We start from the raw sequence: 19,545 nt of genomic DNA, 5'->3' as shown, positions 1-19,545 counted from the left end.
ATTCAGTGCCAGACAGTGCCTCTGGCATTAGATCGTTTGACTTTCACACCATCTAGCGGTTTGTCTCTGCCAATGCAGGGCCCTCAACATAACATCCACATAAGTAGGCCAAAATGGCTCCTAAATATTCGACCAATTGTTCACTGTTGTATATGCTTATTAAATCAATAAGGGATAAGGTTTTGCTTTTTTTAAATTTCCAACTGATTGATTCGAGTTTGAGTCAGAAGTTGTGTTGTCTATAGTTTGTCTGTCGGCAGTCTAGTAGGCCTACACTGGAGGCATGGGACATGGGTCACTGGTCACCTATAGCCCATAGGCACACAGGTGACCAGGAAGTAGGGATGCAAAGGCAATAAACATAGATAGAGAACTCTAGTGCCCAAAAGCCAGTTTTAGCATGTGCAGCGCCATGGACTTTCACCATTTTGAAGTAGTCAACGTGTTGGGACTTCCTATGGTTTAAGGAAGGATCACATAATTCCATCCAGGTCATCAGGAGGGATCAGACAATGAATTATACTCGTGAGCAAACATTCCAATGACATATCAATTACCCAAGCCCAGGTCAGTTAATGCCAACCATTGTGTCGCTGGAAGCTGCTATAGACCACCAAGTGCTAACAGTTAGTATTTAGATAACATGTGTGAAATGCTTGATAATGTATGTGATATCAATAGAGGTATATTTTCTGCATGATTTAAATATTAACTGGCTTTCATTAAGCTGCCCACGCCAAAAAAAACTTCAAACTGTAACTAGTATTTGCAACCCTGTTCAGGTTATCAGTCAACCTACCAGGGTAGTCACAAACAGCACAGGAATTAAATCATCAACATGTATTGATCCCATCTTAATGAACACAATATAGTAGCCATATCTAAAAGTTCCAAAGGCTGGGCCTAATATACTGTATAAGAGGTCATACAAAAGGTTTTGTAGTGATTCCTATGTTGTTGACGTAAATAATATTTGCTGGTCTGTGGTGTGTAGTGAGGAGCAACCAGATGCTGCACTTTACATATTTATTAAATGTCTTATTCCAGTTACTAGTAATCAAGCACTCATTAAGAAAAGCACTGTAAAAACTGTTAAATCCCCATGGATTGATGAGGAATTGAAAAATTGTATGGTTGAGAGGGATGAGGCAAAAGGAATGGCAAATACGTCTGGCTGCACAGCCGGATATATTGACAAAAAAACACCTTGTTTGAGAGAGATTTACATGGTTATCAAAACGTCACGCAGGGGTAAGCCTACATGAAACACAGCCCTTATTTGAAGTGTTTCTAAAATCCCCAATGGGAAAACTTAATGGTGGAAAAACGATTGGAACCATTTCCCTGTTTGATCGCTAGGTGTTATGGGTATTATGACACCTCCACTGTGGGGCTCTATGGCACAGGCAGAGACAATAGAGAAAGCAAGACATTTCATAGGGCCTTTTTTCTGGTTAATCTGTGGTGAGTTGGAGGGGGAGAACTAAGTAGACCAGACCCAGCTGCTATCGCATTGGTGCGTATGGGAGAGCCACCCCCTTTGTAGACCGGAACTGTGATTTTTTTTATCCAATGGTAAAAGGCCTTTTGGCATTAGCTTTCAAATCCACCATCTTTGGCACAGGTATGGAGAACCTACTGATTACATCTGCCTGCATGGAATTGTTGCAATCTATGTTTTTGAATTTTGCTGCTAATAAATGGGCAAAAAGTCCAACCAGAGATAGCGTCTGCATGAACATTTCATTTGCAATCCCACCAGACTCGGTTAGCCACTACAAAAGTAAGAATTTACCTCTCGATGACAATGGATTATTTTATGGACATTAGATTTAATATTTTTCATGCAATTGGCTGTCACCTAACTCAAAGTCCTCCTGACTTCAGAGTCTGGAAAGTTGGTCTTTATGTTTTGGGTCCGATGTGTTGATAATTAGTTTATGGACATTGGAGTCAATCTTTTTTATATATATTTTTTTATATGATTTATTTATTTGTTATGTTTACTTACTTATTTTTACCCCCTTTTTCATCATATCCAACTGGTAGTTACAGTCTTGCCCCATCGCTGCAACTCCCGTACGTCCTCCAAAACACAGCCCCGCCAAGCCGCACTGCTTCTTGACACAATGTACGCTTAACCCGGAAGCCAGACGCACCAATGTGTCGGAGGAAACACCGTACACCTGGCTACCGTGTCAGCGTGCATGCGCCCGGCCCGCCACAGGAGTCGCTATAGCGCGATGGGACAAGAACATCCCGGCCAGCCAAACCCTCCCTTAACCCAGACTACGCTGGGCCAATTGTACGTCACCTCATGGGTCTCCCGGTCGCGGCTGGCTGCGACACAGCCCGGTATTGAACCAGGATCTGTAGTAACGCAGCTAGCACTGCACAATGTATTGATACACAATGTGATGATAATTAGTTAGGATTGAATCTTTTTCCTGCAATTGACTGACACCTTACTCGAAATCCTCCTGACTTCAGAGTCTGGAAAGTTTGTCTTTATGTTTTCGGTACGACGTGTTGATAATTAAGGGGTCTGTGGTTTTACTGGTTGGTTCTCCTGTGTGTCTTTCTCACTCAAACACCCACAGGCACAGCCACACACAGCCCACGAGCGCCGCCCCTTCCAATACAACTGTTGGATTTTCAAATCCAAACAATGAGAGGTCTCAACCCCCTAGGGGAAAAAACATTTTACAGGACCAATCGATGTGTCCGCTCAATTCCTGAGTGAATATTGCTTTAATAAATAGCTTCCTGTCCAGACCAGTGAGTCACAGCTCTTCCTCGCTGTGTGGTCATGTGGGTCACATTAACAACATTCCCTGGTCTGATGAAACCAAGATTGAACTCTTTGGCCTGAATGCCAAGCTTCACGTCTGGAGGAAAAAAGGCATCGCTCATCACTTGGCCGATACCATTCCTACGGTGAAGCATTAGGAGGCAGCATCATGCTGTGGGGATGTTTTTCAGCAGCAGGTAATGGGAGAATAGTCAGCACGAGGGAAAGGTGAACGGAGCAAAGTACAGAGAGATCCTTGATGAAAACCAGCTCCAGAGCGCTCAGGGGCGAAGGTTCACCTTCCAACAGGACAATGACCCTAAGTACACAGCCAAGACAACGCAGGAGTGGCTTCGGGACAAGTCTATGAATGTCCTTGAGTGGCCCAGCCAGAGCTCGGACTTGAACCCGATCGAACATCTCTGGAGAGACCTGAAAATAGCTGTGCAGCGACGCTCCCCATCCAACCTGACAGAGCGTGAGAGGATATGTAGAGAAGAGAAGCAGAAACTCCCCAAATACAAGTGTGCCAAGCTTGTCGCATCATACCCAAGAAGACTCAAGGTTGTAATCGCTGCCGAAGGTGCTTCAACAAAGTACAGAGCAAAGGGTCGGAATACTTATTTAAATGTGATATTTTCATTAATTTTTTTTTTTACATTTGTCAACGTTTCTTAAAACCTATTTTTGTTTTGTCATTATGGGGTATTGTGTGTAGATTGATGAGAAAAATAAAACAATTGAATCCATTTTAGAATAAAGCTGTAACGTAACAAAATAATTTGCAACCTGTATTGCACAACTGTCAATTCCTTTGTCCTTAAATGAAACTGGTATACTTTTTTATTTAGCACAATTTTCTTTAACCAATTTTGGTCTTTAATGCAGGGCCGACAGACAAGTTCCTTACCATGTCCCCCTTCCACTTGCCTCTACCATTTTTGCGGTTCTGCTACAATTAGTTGGTGTCAGGACCCGGTGCGAGAAACAGTCACTAAATCGGCAGAACCCAGAAGATGAGGCAGACACAGCAGTACTAGAGATGGTGGTTTAATAAAAAATAGATATCTTCCAAAACACAAAGAAAATCCACAAAGTGGTAAAAACAGCAAGGGAAAAACAAACCTCAAAAGACTAATCCAAAATACAAAAGAACAAAACCAGAGAACCTCTGGAAAATCCAACAAGAGAAAAATATATGTTCACAACAAGGCTTGGGCTGGGGCTGGGTGCTAACATACAAACACTGAGCAAGGAACTGAGGAACACACAGGGATTAAATACTAACAAGGGAACGACATACAGGTGCAAACAATAATTAGAGCAAGGGAAAAACAAAAGGTACAAAAAAGGTGCAATGGGGACATCTAGTGACAAAAAACCAGAACAGTCCTGGCCAAAACCTGACAGTTGGCTCTAATTTTCAATATAGCAGGCATTTTTGTATATTTTTGTAAACTGCATGTGTGACATAATTCTACCAGTCCAATTTATGATATCGTTTACAAATATAATATCTTTAAAAAATATATACAGTATATATATTTTTTAATCAATTTGTATATTTGAGTTTAATCATAATATTTGTTGTAATATTTGATATGTATTTTCTGGTGGATTTAACTGAAACAGCAATGAACTTACTATGTTTTGCTTTAAAAATAGCTACAGTTGAAGTCGGAAGTTTACATACACCTTAGCCAAATACATTTAAACTCAGTTTTTCACAATTCCTGACATTTAATCCTAGTAAAAATTCCCTGTCTTAGGTCAGTTAGGATCACCACTTTATTTTAAGAATGTGAAATGTCAGAATAATAGTAGAGAGAATTATTTATTTCAGCTTTTATTTCTTTCAGTACATTCCCAGTGGGTCAGAAGTTTACATACACTCAATTAGTATTTGGTAGCATTGCCTTTAAATTGTTTTACTTGGGTCAAACGTTTCAGGTAGCCTTCCACAAGCTTCACAGAATAATTTGGGTGAATTTTGGCCCATTCCTCCTGACAGAGCTGGTGTAACTGAGTCAGATTTGTAGGCCTCCTTGCTCGCACACGCTTTTTCAGTTCTGCTCACACATTTTCTATAGGATTGAGGTCAGGGATTTGTGATGGCCACTCTAATAACTTGACTTTGTTGTCCTTAAGCCATTTTGCCACAACTTTGGAAGTATGCTTTGGGTCATTTTGGAAGACCCATTTGCGACCAAGCTTTAACTTCCTGACTGATGTCTTGAGATGTTGCTTCAATATATCCACATAATTTTCCTACCTCATGATGCCATCTATTTTGTGAAGGGCACCAGTCCCTCCTGCAGAAAAGCACCCCCACAACATGATGCTGCCACCCCCGTTCTTCACAGTTGGGATGGTGTTCTTTGGCTTGCAAGCTTCCCCCTTTTTCCTCCAAACATAACGATGGTCGTTATGGCTAAACAGTTCTATTTTTGTTTCATCAGACAAGAGGACATTTCTCCAAAAAGTACGATCTTTGTCCCCATGTGCAGTTGCAAACCGTAGTCTGGCTTTTTTTATGGCAGTTTTGGAGCAGTGGCTTCTTCCTTGCTGAGCGGCCTTTCAGGTTATGTCGATATAGGACTCGTTTTACTGTGGATATAGATACTTTTGTACCTGTTTCCTCCAGCATCTTCACAAGGTCCTTTGCTATTGTTCTGGGATTGATTTGCACTTTTCTCACCAAAGTACTCAAATTATGTCAATTTGCCCATCAGAAACTTCTAAAGCCATGACATAATTTTCTGGAATTTTCCAAGCTGTTTAAAGGGAGAGTCAACTTAGTGTATGTAAACCTCTGACCCCCTGGAATTGTGATACAGTGAATTATAAGTGAAATAATCTGTCTGTAAACAATTGTTGGAAAAATTACTTGTTATACACAAAGTAGATGTCCTAACCGACTTGCCAAAACTATAGTTTGTTAACAAGAAATTTGTGGAGTGGTTGAAAAACGAGTTTTAATGACTTCAACCTAAGTGTGTGTAAATTCCGACTTCAACTGTATATTTTGGAGATTATTTCATTTTCAAATAACTGAAAGTTAGATTTAGTGACAGAAATATACATGACTAACCACTTAATGTTAGCTACTATATGACGTGACTATTCCAGTTCAACCATTGACCTCTCAACTCCTCACCTTAGTTACTACTGTATGTGGTGATCATTTTGATGATAAATAGCGGATGCTCCGCTTATATCCTTTTCGCACTATCCTACTGAGCCAAACTATGCTGGCTTCGATATTTTTTTTCACATTGTCCTTTTCAGCAACTATGGGGGATGCGTAACCAGGCCAGCTCAGTACAGCTTGGTTCAGTTCAGATCAGTATTGTGAGAAAATCTCTATTAAAGGGGGTCAGGTGATGACAAAATTCCCCTCTTGTCTAAATAGGTACTCGCATGTGGAGTGGTACTGAAGTATTCAAGCAAACTAAAGAAAAGATGAGACACTATATTGAAAAATAACGTTTATTCTCTTCTATATCGTTCGACGTCCATTTCCCAAAAGGTGCACCATTGATTTGACAGTAAAGCAAAACTCAAATTAACGAGGACAGCGGATACACAGCCATGCTACATTTACATTCAAAGTGGACAGAAAGATGCACTATGGGTAGATAGTCACAGGCTATGTCTGATATGACACCCTATTCACTATGTAGTGCACTACTTTTGCCCATCGGCAATGGGAAAAGGTAGTGCACTATCTATGGGATAGGGTGTCATCTCAGACAGTCACAGTCACGTGTATAAAAGTGTTAAGATGAAAAGGGGGATGTCTTGGGTCAAGTTGTTCCTTAAGATCAAGAGGTGTTGGTCAGGTCTTTATTTATCCTTTGATCATGGCAGCAAACTCTGAAAATGTGAACACAAAAATGTATATCAATGGTTCAATAATTTCTTATTCAACAGTTCATTTTCAATTACATCTGAGATTGCAAAGACTTGCAAGGAACATGCATGTCTTGTTGTTGAAAGAATGCTCCAAAATTCCAAAAGGAATATTCCTCACCATCAACTCCAATCATGCCATCACCATCCTTGTCCCCATCAGCCAGGAAAGCCTTGGTCTCAGCGTCAGTCAGGGCTCTAGCAGAAGCAGAGAAGTTCTGCAGGAACAGCCTGGATGGATACAGTGCATACAGGCAATGAGCAAAGACCGTGAATACAGACTATCCTGCTGCTCTCCTTCTCCACTCATATTTTGCTGAGCTAAAAATACAGAGAGGTAGGTTTGAAGTTAGGTATTTGTCCCCCCACACTAAACAATCAGTCAAGCCCCCATTCACTCTCAGGAACATGATCAAACTCTCCCTTTCAGCACACCATCAGAGCTGTGACCCTGGTGAGGCATGAGAGAGCAGATATAAACCAGAATCAGAGGTGTTATAGGATGAGTGGAATATCAGAGGGGTCCTTACTTAAGCTCATCCTCCTCAATGAAGCCACTCTTGTCCTGGTCAATAACGTAGAAGGCCTTCTTCACGTCATCGTTGGACTTGCTGGCCAGGCCAACCTTGGCAAAGAACGCTTTGTGGTTGAAGGAGTCAGCAGCTGAGGGGAGATCAGGTATCCATTAAAGTGCTGTAGGAGGATTTCACAGTTACAACTATACTGAACGATGCTGGTGAGCCATGGCTGTGCCTGCTTGCCCAGGGATAGTCTAGTGGTAGAGCTGCTGCCCCAGACTGGACCACACTCTCCTGGAGGCAGCGGTTCAATATTCCAGTCACTCTTTTCTGTGCTATATCCCTCTCATCTATCTTCTCATCAACCACAAACAGAAAGAAAATAAAAAAAACCTGCTCTATACAATGTTACACACAATATGAGAGAGAGAGAGAGAGAGAGAGAGAGAGAGAGAGAGAGAGAGAGAGAGAGAGAGAGAGAGAGAGAGAGAGAGAGAGAGAGAGAGAGAGAGAGAGAGAGAGAGAGAGAGAGAGAGAGAGAGAGAGAGAGAGAGAGAGAGAGAGAGAGAGAGAGAGAGAGAGAGAGAGAGAGAGAGAGAGAGAGAGAGAGAGAGAGAGAGAGAGAGACACAGACAGACAGACAGACAGACAGACAGACAGACAGACAGACAGACAGACAGACAGACAGACAGACAGACAGACAGACAGACAGACAGACAAGAGAGTGAAAGTGAACTGAGGCATCTATAAGAGGTGTACCTGTGCAAGCAGCGAGGGCTGCAGCAACATCAGCATCGTTAAGACCGGCGAAGGACATGTTTAGCTGTGGAGAAAGCAGAGAAGATCAGTTACAGCAAAGCAAATGTTATTCTGTTCTTCACCTGCTTCTGTATAGCAACTGAAACTACTGATTTCATTATGCTGAAACTTTGTCCTTTATCCAAGTTGGATATTTGGAAGATTGAACCTCTCAACCCATATTAAACAATTGCATTTCCTAATAATATAAGTGGTAATAACATAGTTATTGTTATGTTATTAACATCTGAAAATAAAGTTTTATTATTTTGGTTAGTTTTGGTTATTTTGGTTAGGATAGGTTAGGACATGTTCTTTTGATTAGTTTTGGTTCTTTTGGTTAGGATAGGTTAGGACAGGTTATTTTGATTAGTTTTGGTTCTTTTGGTTAGGATAGGTTCACACAGCAGAGCATCAGGATGGAAGGTCTTCTATTCCAAAGCCCAGACTTGCAGGTAGTGAATGATAAAGTATATCATCCCAATGATGTAGCCTAGGGATTTAGTTGTATGATGTCCTTCCATTTGGTTCCTTGATTATTCCAAAGGCAAAAAGTTTCTTTAATTGAGATAGCCTTTATAGTAGATGCTTCCTCCATGTTCAGTTCCATAGCAAGGTGTAGTAAAGCCGAAGGGTTGAAGATACATGCACGATGTTGTCGACCTGACAAGATTAAGATTTATCCCTCTGCAACAGACTCACCTCAGGTTTGGCTCTAAGGCTTGAGTGAATTCGCAAAGATGATTCTGCCAACTGGTGTAAGCCCCCCCTGCCTAAGCCTTCGACCTTATATACCCTACTCACCTGAAACATGAGACGTAATGTAATAGACACCGCATGCAAAGCAGTTGGTTGAAAATGTGTCCAGTAGTCGGGGTCCTTTCTATTTATATATACATACATGAAGATGCTTAAAAGGCACTTGTATGCTAAATATTAAATCAGGCTAATAATATACACTTCTGCTATGGATAAGGTATACTTGCAGCCGATGCAGATTTATATCCTGTGAAAAGCCATACAGATGATGTGATGAGGTAAATTGGATTTGTAGTTATTGAAAACCAGACTTTACACACAGATGTCTGAATATTTTGTTGGCTTCGAAGTTCACAAGTGAGCACCTGCACGTGCACAAACGTCACTGTGATATTTAAAAAATATTTTCAAATGTTTAGATTTAAAACGTTATTTGTCACATGCTTTGTAAACAACAGGTGTAGACAGGGCTCTATTCAATCCGCATCGCGGAAGTTCAGCTTTACAGAGTGATTGAAATTTAAAGACAATGTTTCTGCTTTAGCATAGACCGCATTCTCGGTAAACGATGCATATATCGACTCAATCTGAAATGACCTTTACATTTATATCGCTTCAGCTTACCACATTGAAAAAAGCCCTAACAGTGAAATGCTTACTTGGGTTTTTATTGATGTTTTACTGTCTGTTTTACAAAATGCATCAATATCCACTTAGTTTAACAGTTCAAAGGTCTAATATACAACTGAGTTGCTCTAATGAGTTATTGGCATGTGCAAAATGTCTGTAATGAGTGGTTGCTAATGTAGCCTAAGTGTTGAACAAAGTAGAGTGTATGATCTATTGCTGTAGGTGTAGAGTGCTGTATTAAGTTGCAGAAGGAAACAAAGAACCTTGAATTACTTGAATGGCTAATTATAGTAGTGTTGATGTGTCTTTTATGTTAATAATTTTAAAACACCATTTAAAGGCCCATTGCAGTCAAAAATGTGATTTCCTGTGTTTTATATATACAGTGGGGCAAAAAAGTATTTAGTCAGCCACCAATTGTGCAAGTTCTCCCACTTAAAAAGATGAGAGAGGCCTGTAATTTTCATCATAGGTACACTTCAACTATGACAGACAAAATGAGAAAAAGAAATCCAGAAAATCACATTGTAGGATTTTTAATGAATTTATTTGCAAATTATGGTGGAAAATAAGTATTTGGTCAATAACAAAAGTTTATCTCAATACTTTGTTATATACCCTTTGTTGGCAATGAAAGAGGTCAAACGTTTTCTGTAAGTCTTCACAAGGTTTTCACACCCTGTTGCTGGTATTTTTGCCCATTCCTCCATGCAGATCTCCTCTAGAGCAATGATGTTTTGGGGCTGTTGCTGGGCAACACGGACTTTCAACTCCTTCCAAAGATTTTCTATGGGGTTGAGATCTGGAGACTGGCTAGGCCACTCCAGAAACCTTGAAATGCCACTCCTTTGTTGCCCGGGCGGTGTGTTTGGGATCATTGTCATGCTGAAAGACCCAGCCACGTTTCATCTTCAATGTCCTTGCTGATGGACGTAGGTTTTCACTCAAAATCTCACGATACATGGCCCCATTCATTCTTTCCTTTACACGGATCAGTCGTCCTGGTCCCTTTGCAGAAAAACAGCCCCAAAGCATGATGTTTCCACCCCCATGCTTCACAGTAGGTATGGTGTTCTTTGGATGCAACTCAGCATTCTTTGTCCTCCAAACACGACGAGTTGAGTTTTTACCAAAAAGTTATATTTTGGTTTCATCTGACCATATGACATTCTCCCAATCTTCTTCTGGATCATCCAAATGCTCTCTAGCAAACTTCAGACGGGCCTGGACATGTACTGGCTTAAGCAGGGGGACACGTCTGGCACTGCAGGATTTGAGTCCCTGGCGGCGTAGTGTGTTACTGATGGTAGGCTTTGTTACTTTGGTCCCAGCTCTCTGCAGGTCATTCACTAGGTCCCCCCGTGTGGTTCTGGGATTTTTGCTCACCGTTCTTGTGATCATTTTGACCCCATGGGGTGAGATCTTGCGTGGAGCGCCAGATCGAGGGAGATTATCAGTGGTCTTGTATGTCTTCCATTTCCTAATAATTGCTCCCACAGTTGATTTCTTCAAACCAAGCTGCTTACCTATTGCAGATTCAGTCTTCCCAGCCTGCTGCAGGTCTACAATTTTGTTTCTGGTGTCCTTTGACAGCTCTTTGGTCTTGGCCATAGTGGAGTTTGGAGTGTGACTGTTTGAGGTTGTGGACAGGTGTCTTTTATACTGATAACAAGTTCAAACAGGTGCCATTAATACAGGTAACGAGTGGAGGACAGAGGAGCCTCTTAAAGAAGAAGTTACAGGTCTGTGAGAGCCAGATATCTTGCTTGTTTGTAGGTGACCAAATACTTATTTTCCACCATAATTTGCAAATACATTCATAAAAAATCCTACAATGTGATTTTCTGGATTTTTTTTTCTCATTTTGTCTGTCACAGTTGAAGTGTACCTATGATGAAAATTACAGGCCTCTCTCATCTTTTTAAGTGGGAGAACTTGCACAATTGGTGGCTGACTAAATACTTTTTTGCCCCACTGTATTTCCACACTTTAAGGTTGGAATAATACTATGAAATTGTGAAAATTATGATAATGCAGTTTTAGTGTAAGAGCTGTTTGAAAAGACTGTCTGAAATGTCAGACTGTTTTGGGATGGGGTTTTGGAATGGCTGGGGACATCACCAGACGATAAATTAGTTAGTAGACTAATAACAAAGACAGTTCCAAACCTCTCTGCCAATAACAGCTAGTTTTCAATTTTCCCCTCCCCACTCAGGCCACTCCCAGACAGTCCTAGCAAAATTCTTGCTTGAGAAATGGCTCTTTGCTATGAATCTATTTTTGTTTATTTTTGACCATTTAAATTGAAAACAATCACTGTAAAGTAATTAATTGTTACCCAGAAGTAATTTGATATTGAGATAAAAACGGCTTCCTTGGACTTTTAACTAGTGTGTAAATCACCAAGTGCTGCTGACACAATTGAAATTATATATGAGGAAAATAAAAGCAAAAAACTCAGGCAACATAACAACATAATTCAAAATCTAACCCAAAATGTCACATTACATTTTATAGGTTGTTTTATCTATCATATGATCTTCTTTGTTTGTTTGTAATTGTTATATAATATTTGCACATTTTGTAAAAAATACAAAATTATACCAGACCACATGAAAAATATTAATTCATAGAGCTCTAATTAGGGCCTAATAACTTATGGAATCATTAATCTGTTCAATAGCATGTCACACATCTTTCCCTACAGTTGGATGTACTGTTCCCTCCTGGGCAGTTCAACATGTTGATTGGGGACCTCTTTGCTAAGGAATGTGATTGCTTTTCCTCAGTGTGATTGTAACTCCGTCATAAAGATTTTTTAAATTATAATTTTTATTATTTGACCTTTATTTTAACAGGGAGTCCCATTGAGACCAGGATCTCTTTCACAAGGGAGCCCTGCATGCACACAATTTACCAAATACAATACAAATCAAATCAATCAAATCACATTGACCTTACCGTGAAATGCTTACTTACAAGCCCTTAACCAACAATGCAGTTCAAGAACTAGAGTTAGAAAATATTTACTAAACTAACTAACGTGAAAACAAAACAAATCTAAAAGTAACACAAGAAAATGTCATAATAATAATGAGGCTATATACGGGGGTACTGGTCAATGTGCGGGGGCACAGGTTAGTCGAGGTAATAATATACAGCGAGTAGCAGGGGGGGGGGGTGTGTGTCAATGTAAGTAATCTGGGTGGACATTTGATTAATTGTTCAGCAGTCTTATGGCTTGGGGGTAGAGGCTATTAAGGAGCCTTTTGGTCCAGTACCACTTGCCGTGCGGTAGCAAAGAGAACATTATATGACTTGGGTGACTGGAGTCTTTGACAATTTTTTGGGCCTTCCTCTGACACCAACTAGTATATAGGTCCTGGGGGAAAAAATGTTAGGAAGCTTAGTGATGTACTGGGCCGTACGCATTACCCTCTGTAGCGCCTTCCAGTCAAATGCCGAGCAGTTGCCATACCAGGCGGTGGTGCAACCGGTCAGGATGCTCTCAATGGTGCAGCTGAATAACTTTTTGAGGATCTGGAGACCCATGCCAAATCTTTTCAGTCTCCTGAGGGGGAAAATGTGTTGTCGTGCCCTCTCCATGACTGTCTTGGTGTGTTTGGACAATGATAGTTCGTTGGTGATGTGACCTCAAGGAACTTGAAACTCTCGAGCAGCTCCACTACAGCCCCGTCAATGTTAATGGGGGCCTGTTTGGTCCGTTTTTTCCTGTAGTCCAGGATCAGCTCACATTGAGGGAGAGGTTGTTGTCCTGGCACCATACTGCCAGGTCTCTGACCTCCTCCCTATAGGCTGTCTCATCGTTGTCGGTAATCAGGCCTACCACTGTTGTGTCATCAGCAAACTTAATGATGGTGTTGGAGTTGTGTTTGGCCACACAGTCGTGGGTGAACAGGGAGTACAGGAGGGGACTGAGGGGCCCCAGTGTTGAGGATCAGCGTCGCTGACGTGTTGTTGCCAACCCTTACCACCTGGGGGCGGCCCGTCAGGAAGTCCAGGATCCAGTTGCAGAGGGAGGTGTTTAGTCCCAGGGTCCTTAGCTTAGTGATGAGCTTTGTGAGCACTATGGTGTTGAACACTGAGCTGTAGTCAATGAACAGCATTCTCACGTAGGTGTTCCTTTTGTCCAGGTGGGAAAGGGCATTGTGGGGTGCAATTGAGATTGCATCATCTGTGGATCTGTTGGGGCGGTATGCAAATTGGAGTGGGTCTAGGTTTTCCGGGATGATGCAGTTGATGTGAGCCATGACCCGCCTTTCAAAGCACTTCATGGCTACGGACGTGAGTGCTACGGGGCAGTGATAAATTAGGCAGGTTACCTTCACTTCCTTGGGCACAGGGACTATGGTAGTCTGCTTGAAACATGTAGGTGTTACAGACTCGGTCAGGGAGCGGTTGAAAATGTCAGTGCAGACACTTGCCAGTTGGTCCACATACAAGTATACATACGTGTGTGACCAGATGAATGTTACTGCGTCCCAAATGGCACCCTTTTCCCTATGGTCCCTGGTGAAAAATAGTGCACCATATTGGGAATAGGGTGCCACGTTGGATGTTTCTAAGGGGTTTTATACTGCAGCAGGTGGCACTCTTGACTTTTTCCTATTGCTTTAGTGTGAAGGCATTTCACAGCCAGCTGGAAATACTTTGGAAATCAGTTTGTTACCATTCTATTTCTATGGTTGTGTAGAGACTATCCAAACCCTTTTAATAAATCTAGCACTGGAAACCTCATCAGTTAATATTTTATGGTACATAATTTACCAGGCAGAGAATTACATGGGAAATGGTAATTACATAGTAATACCAGTAATACCTGACCCCTAACCCCTGACCTTGACCCACAGACAGGTAGAGGAATACATTTTGACACAAATAAGATAAAAGTGTTCCCCCCTTAACTATTCTCCCTCAGATGATGTCTTTGTATCCATTCCTGCCATTATTTAATATGAGTGTTGTTGTAAAATGTCAGAACAGTGGACAACTCGTTATTGGATGAAACTAGGACTGAATCCAAGCTGATGTGGGACATTCTAACATTCTGACATTCTGACATTCCAAACTCCACTTAGAGGTGATCCTTGGACTAAATTCCACCTTGTCATCAATTAGTATGTACAAATAATTAAATACAGTTAATGTACATTCTAGCTGGAAACAAATATCTCCAAGTAAATGTTCAGAGTGCAATTTGTTCACTTCTCCTTCCCTTTCTTCATAAATAGAAATGGCCTTATTCTATGTCACCGAGTATGACATTCTCTCAGTCTGATATCTGAGAGAGAGAAACGTATTCATAAATGTGCCTCATTGACAAAAATGGTGTAACTTGGGAGTTCTGAAACCCTAGCCGGGTGCTGGCCGGGGCCCTTTGGAATGTGCTGGCTCTAACTGAACAGAGATCCTCTAGCTGGCCAGTCCCCTAAAGAGCTGGGTCCAAGAGGTCCTGACAGCGGCTGCATCTTTCTGAACCAGCTATAGGTGTGCCAGAGCTGAACATATATCTGTCTCCTATATGCAGTGCCAGAAGGTGGATCATGTTTGAACTTTATGTGAACCTGTGTTCACATGATGTATGGTATTGTTCACTATATGCAGTTACTTCTCAGTACTCCAGGGAGTAATGCCAGGTGGGAATCCCGGCGTAGCTAGTGCTGAATCAGTCCTATATACTCTAATATTCTAAATAAACATTCTTTAGTTCTTTGAAGGACTTCCTCAGTTGTGACACTCAATGTTCGATTAATAACAAAAGTCGGTGCTAATCCAAATGTGAATTTATTTCAATTTTCAAAAAGTGCAAAAGCATGGTGGTAAAACTTTGCACACCGGCTGAATGCGAACATAAGACATATTTAAAAAACATAACAGTCAACACGCTTTGGGGGTGTGGGGTTACAGTCAAAACAGTCTGTGCGACATTCATAAATAAAATGAATATAAAAAAGATGCAGTATGTGACAGGCAGCGGGCCAGGACAAAACCTCAACAGCAGATTTGTGGTTCTCTGATAACCAAGCCAATGATAGATGACTTATGCGTTCACCAAGGTGACGAACTCTGTGGAAACAAGGAGGAAACAACAACAGTTATTGCAGTGGCAGTCTTGATGAGATCTTTTTTAAAAATGCACCTCATAAAATCCTAATTTTAGCATCTAAAAGTAGTTATGTGTAACTAAAAGTAGTTACACGTTACTAAAAGTAGTTGTTATTTTTAGGGGTACTTTTATATCCAATTGGTAGTTACAGTCTTGTCCCATTACTGCAACTCCCATAATGACTCAGGAGAGGGGAAGGTAGAGAGCCATGCATCCCCGAAACACGACCCTGCCAAGTCACAATGCTCGCTTTAACCCGGAAGCCCTCTGCAATGTGTCTGAGGAAACACTGTACAGCTGGCTACCGAAGTCAGTGTGCATGCGCCTGGCCTGCCACAAGGAGTCGCTAGAGTGCGATGGGACAAGGTCATCCCGACCGGCCCAACCCTCTCCTAACCCAGACAACGCTGGGTCAATTGCGCCACCTCATGCGTCTCCCAGTCACAGCCAGCTGTGACACAGCCTGGGATTGAACCCTTAGACCGCTGTGCCACTAGGGAGGCCTAGTTACTTGTTACAGTTACTTGGCCAACTGAATAGGGTAAAGTACATAGTTGCTAGTTTGATAGTTTAATTGAAATGTGTAAAAGTGATTTGTTTACCATCTACTCCGATCATGCCATCACCATCAACATCTCCTGCTGCAAGGAAGGCCTTGGTCTCTTTATCTGTCAGAGCTCTGGCACCAGCAGAGAAGGTCTGGAGGAACAGCCTGGAGAAAGAGGAGGAGGGTGGAAGAGAGGGAGGGAGAGAGGGAGGGAGAGAGGGAGAGAAGGAGGGAGGAAGGGAGAGCCAGAGGGAGGGAGGGGGAGGAAGAGAGGGAGAGCAGGAGGGAGGAGATAGGGAGGAAGAGAGGGAGGAGAGAGGGAGGAAGCATTTTTTGAAAATTGTGTGCTATTTTCCCATGTGAATTCATGACTTTTGAATTCATTCGTTGAATAAAAATGCATTCGACCCTCGAATTGACCCATGGATCTATTTTAGTTGGAAAGATTTACATTTCTGGCCTCAGAATAGTCAGAAGGGAATAGCCCAAATATGTAGGTTACTGGTGTATATTTCAGTTGAAGGGTGTGTTTATGTTACCCCTATGCAATCAAATGAATATGAGACTTGGTGGGTAGAGAGCAAGGAATAGTCAAGATATGCACTGGTATTAATTTCAGTTTCAAGGGTAGTGTTGCATTGTACTGGACAGTAAGGTAGCCTTTGGCAACTGAATCAACATGAGACTTACTTGAGCTCATCCTCCTCAATGAAGCCACTCTTGTCCTGGTCAACGAAGTAGAAGGCTTTCTTCAAATCCTCAGCAGACTTGCCGGCCAGGCCAACCTTGGCGAAGAACTCCTTGTGGTTGAAGGACTCAGCAGCTGTGAGGGATAAACACAGTGGTCATTTCAACATCACAACCTGCTCATGGATGATTAAACCTGGTCAATATGGCCCCTTCCACTTTCACTGACATTGATCGTTATAAATCAATTAAGTGTAGCACACCTGCACAATGCTTGAGGGCAGCAGCGATATCCTCATCCTTAAGCATTCCCTTGAAAGCCATTTTTAGATTCTGAGAAATGGAGAGAGAGAAAGTGAGAGAAGAGAGAAGAGAGCGAGAGAAACATTTTCAAAGTCCTGAACATAAATATTTAACAGTAAATACATAGACTATCTTTTGACTGATAACCACAACTATTGTCAAGAAAACTGTCTTAGGCTTATAGATATATGTAGATAGACCTTTTCTCAAATGTTCTTTAATTAATTAACTAATTATTTAGTTCATTCATGGATTTAAATGGATAAGAAATAGCATTGGTTCTGTTTTATCTGTATCCTACAAGTTGACATTCCAAACTTAGCTCCTCTGTGCCCAATGCAAGACACTACAGTAGGCCAGCACCCATACAGTAGTATGCTGTGACCATGACCTTTAGCTCTGCTAGACCTGTTTCTATTCTGTCTCTCAACCATTCACACACAAAGATTCACATAGGACTTTCACTGTCATGAAAGTCCAGCCATGGAAATTTAGATGGAGAACAAGCATTGGTTTAGAAAGAAAGATTGAGTAAGACATGTCTGCCAGTGACAGTAAGTCTTTTTCAGAGTGGTCCTCGAACTGACATTCCTCGTGAGCCAAAACCATGGCATAAGTCCTCCATCTCCATCTCTCAGGTAAACGCTTGAAGTCCCATATTTTTTTTTTTTTTTAAACTCCAACTCCAAACACATTCCAGATAGAAACGTTTCCCTCTTCATTTTTATTGAATGTATTCCGTGGAGGTTGTAAATGAAAATCTTTGCATGTTGTTGATGTTGAAAACCATTGGTGGTCAGTAAATTAGAACATCAGTCCGATTGAGGGAACTCACCTTTGGAAGATTAGTGGATTAGTGGCGAGGAGGCTGCTGTATCTCAGTGTAGGGCCGGATGAAGCAATTCTCCTTTAGCTCTCACATTATATACTCTCGCCCTTCAAGGTGTAACGCACACCATATGCTTAGGGTTAGTTTTGGAAAAATGTGTCTAGTAGTCAAATTGTGCTATTTTTATCCTTTCAACTAAGGATATGCATGCAGTCCTTGGTGAAACGCAAGGCGTGCATTTTTGGGCGCAAGCTCATCTACTCATTCAGCTGCATGTTGGAGGTAAAATGACTGCAATGCATATTGTTTTTGTAATATGACCCCTTATCTGCAACCTCAGTGAGTTTCTGAATGTATAGAACAAGTCTCACATCATAAACCAGTTATGAACCATTTAGTATATGTCAAATCAGATCATTTAGTTTTATATGATTTATATACAAATGTAACTGTTTTAAGCTAGTGTACATTATAGTATTAACCATTATGGACACTAATGTCTCTGTTTGCTGCAAATTGCTATATTCATGTGATGTAGGCCTCGATTATATACTTTGCATATATTCATCATTCTTATGCTAGACGATATTGTGCTTGTCATACTTGTAAACAATATAAATCACCTCCATACCAGCACAGTCTCATTTAAAAATGTTAAAAGTTGCTGTTGTTGTTGATAGAAACATATACATAATCTTCTTGACAGTTGAAAGGTTCCAAAGTTATCAGTTTATAGCAAGAAACTTAATCCCTCGTCTGCCCTTCATATAATCATGAGGAGGAAATGACTTGGTTTGGATGATCTACTGCAGTTGGATACACATGAGAGGAATATAGACATTTGTTGACTTGACTCCTTACCCTGGGCTACATGCTCATGTTCATGCAAGGCCCAGCCTGTCAATGACATGGCTAGGATACATCACATAGTGTCATATGAAGACAGGTGCTATATTATTTATGGTCAAACCCAGATACAGTATATGTATATACTTTCCATCAGAGAAAGACAGCTGCAGGCGAGGCAAGGGTTAAGCCAAAGACTGTTTATTTGTGTTGGTTTACAATGTCATATTTTCCTTCGTCAAAACTACCTCAGATTATACTACTAGTACTGATAAACAGAGACTGGACCAACCCAAGAAGGCACTGAGCAGATTCACACAGACCATGTACAGCTGGTCTTCAAATTGTCAAAATACATATCTTCCTCCTCTTCATCTCTTTATGAAGACATAACAAGGTTGGAGAACTCTGATAGAGAGACACAAACAAACCAAAAATGAAATGTGCTCATTAACCTTCAATATGCAGAATGTAGAGATTGAATTACTTTCCAACCACATTCAAAACTAGATTTCTGATCCAGTGATCCTTAAACTGCCACAAGAATCATAAATGTTAACTCTGGCCCCGGCCCTCGTTGCCTACTAGCTCTACCATCCCAGCCTATCTTTCCATCCCCGTCCTGGTCCCCAGCCAGGAGGAAGGCACTGGTCTCAGCCGCTGTCAGGGGACGAGCCCCCTTGGAGAAGTTCTGGAGGAAAAGCCTAATACACACACACACACACACACACACACACACACACACACACACACACACACACACACACACACACACACACACACACACACACACACACA

The 19,545-nt window shown here is 41.4% G+C and overlaps 2 protein-coding genes across 3 annotated transcripts; both read right to left on the bottom strand.

The window, feature by feature from the left end:
* Positions 1-6,264: 6,264 nt before the first annotated feature.
* On the bottom strand, positions 6,265-8,794 carry LOC139571362 (parvalbumin beta 2). 2 transcript variants are annotated; one of them, XM_071394163.1, is made up of 6 exons: positions 8,722-8,786; positions 7,981-8,044; positions 7,234-7,366; positions 6,825-6,934; positions 6,547-6,667; positions 6,265-6,457 (listed from the first exon to the last, which is right to left on the bottom strand). In XM_071394163.1, exons 2-5 carry the CDS (start codon positions 8,036-8,038, stop codon positions 6,642-6,644), a joined length of 327 nt encoding a protein of 108 aa, XP_071250264.1. In that variant the 5' UTR covers positions 8,039-8,044; positions 8,722-8,786; the 3' UTR covers positions 6,265-6,457; positions 6,547-6,641. The 2 variants fall into 2 exon arrangements, with proteins under 2 accessions (XP_071250264.1, XP_071250263.1); XM_071394162.1 differs by having other exon boundaries at positions 6,265-6,667; positions 8,722-8,794.
* Positions 8,795-15,197: 6,403 nt separating this feature from the next.
* Positions 15,198-18,016, bottom strand: LOC139571361 (parvalbumin-2-like). The gene is made up of 5 exons (XM_071394161.1): positions 17,908-18,016; positions 17,033-17,102; positions 16,773-16,905; positions 16,138-16,247; positions 15,198-15,495 (listed from the first exon to the last, which is right to left on the bottom strand). The coding sequence occupies exons 2-5, from the start codon at positions 17,091-17,093 to the stop codon at positions 15,470-15,472; spliced, it is 330 nt and encodes a 109-aa protein (XP_071250262.1). The 5' UTR covers positions 17,094-17,102; positions 17,908-18,016; the 3' UTR covers positions 15,198-15,469.
* Between the last annotated feature and the right edge of the window lie 1,529 nt (positions 18,017-19,545).

The sequence above is a fragment of the Salvelinus alpinus genome, chromosome 3 (genome assembly GCF_045679555.1).
Source record: "Salvelinus alpinus chromosome 3, SLU_Salpinus.1, whole genome shotgun sequence".
Taxonomy (NCBI): domain Eukaryota; kingdom Metazoa; phylum Chordata; class Actinopteri; order Salmoniformes; family Salmonidae; genus Salvelinus; species Salvelinus alpinus.
Note: the sequence above shows the minus strand (reverse complement) of the source record. Positions and strands in the feature narration are given on the sequence as shown.

Coding starts and splice junctions, on each gene's coding strand:
- LOC139571362 (XM_071394162.1), bottom strand. CDS start 8,038: ATGTCCTTCGCCGGTCTTAACGATGCTGATGTTGCTGCAGCCCTCGCT. Junction 6,935..7,233: donor ATTGAGGAGGATGAGCTTAA/GTAAGGACCCCT, acceptor GTATCCATCCAG/GCTGTTCCTGCAGAACTTCT. Junction 6,668..6,824: donor TGGCATGATTGGAGTTGATG/GTGAGGAATATT, acceptor TCACATTTTCAG/AGTTTGCTGCCATGATCAAA.
- LOC139571361 (XM_071394161.1), bottom strand. CDS start 17,093: ATGGCTTTCAAGGGAATGCTTAAGGATGAGGATATCGCTGCTGCCCTC. Junction 16,906..17,032: donor TGCCCTCAAGCATTGTGCAG/GTGTGCTACACT, acceptor TATCCCTCACAG/CTGCTGAGTCCTTCAACCAC. Junction 15,496..16,137: donor TGGCATGATCGGAGTAGATG/GTAAACAAATCA, acceptor TTGTTTCCACAG/AGTTCGTCACCTTGGTGAAC.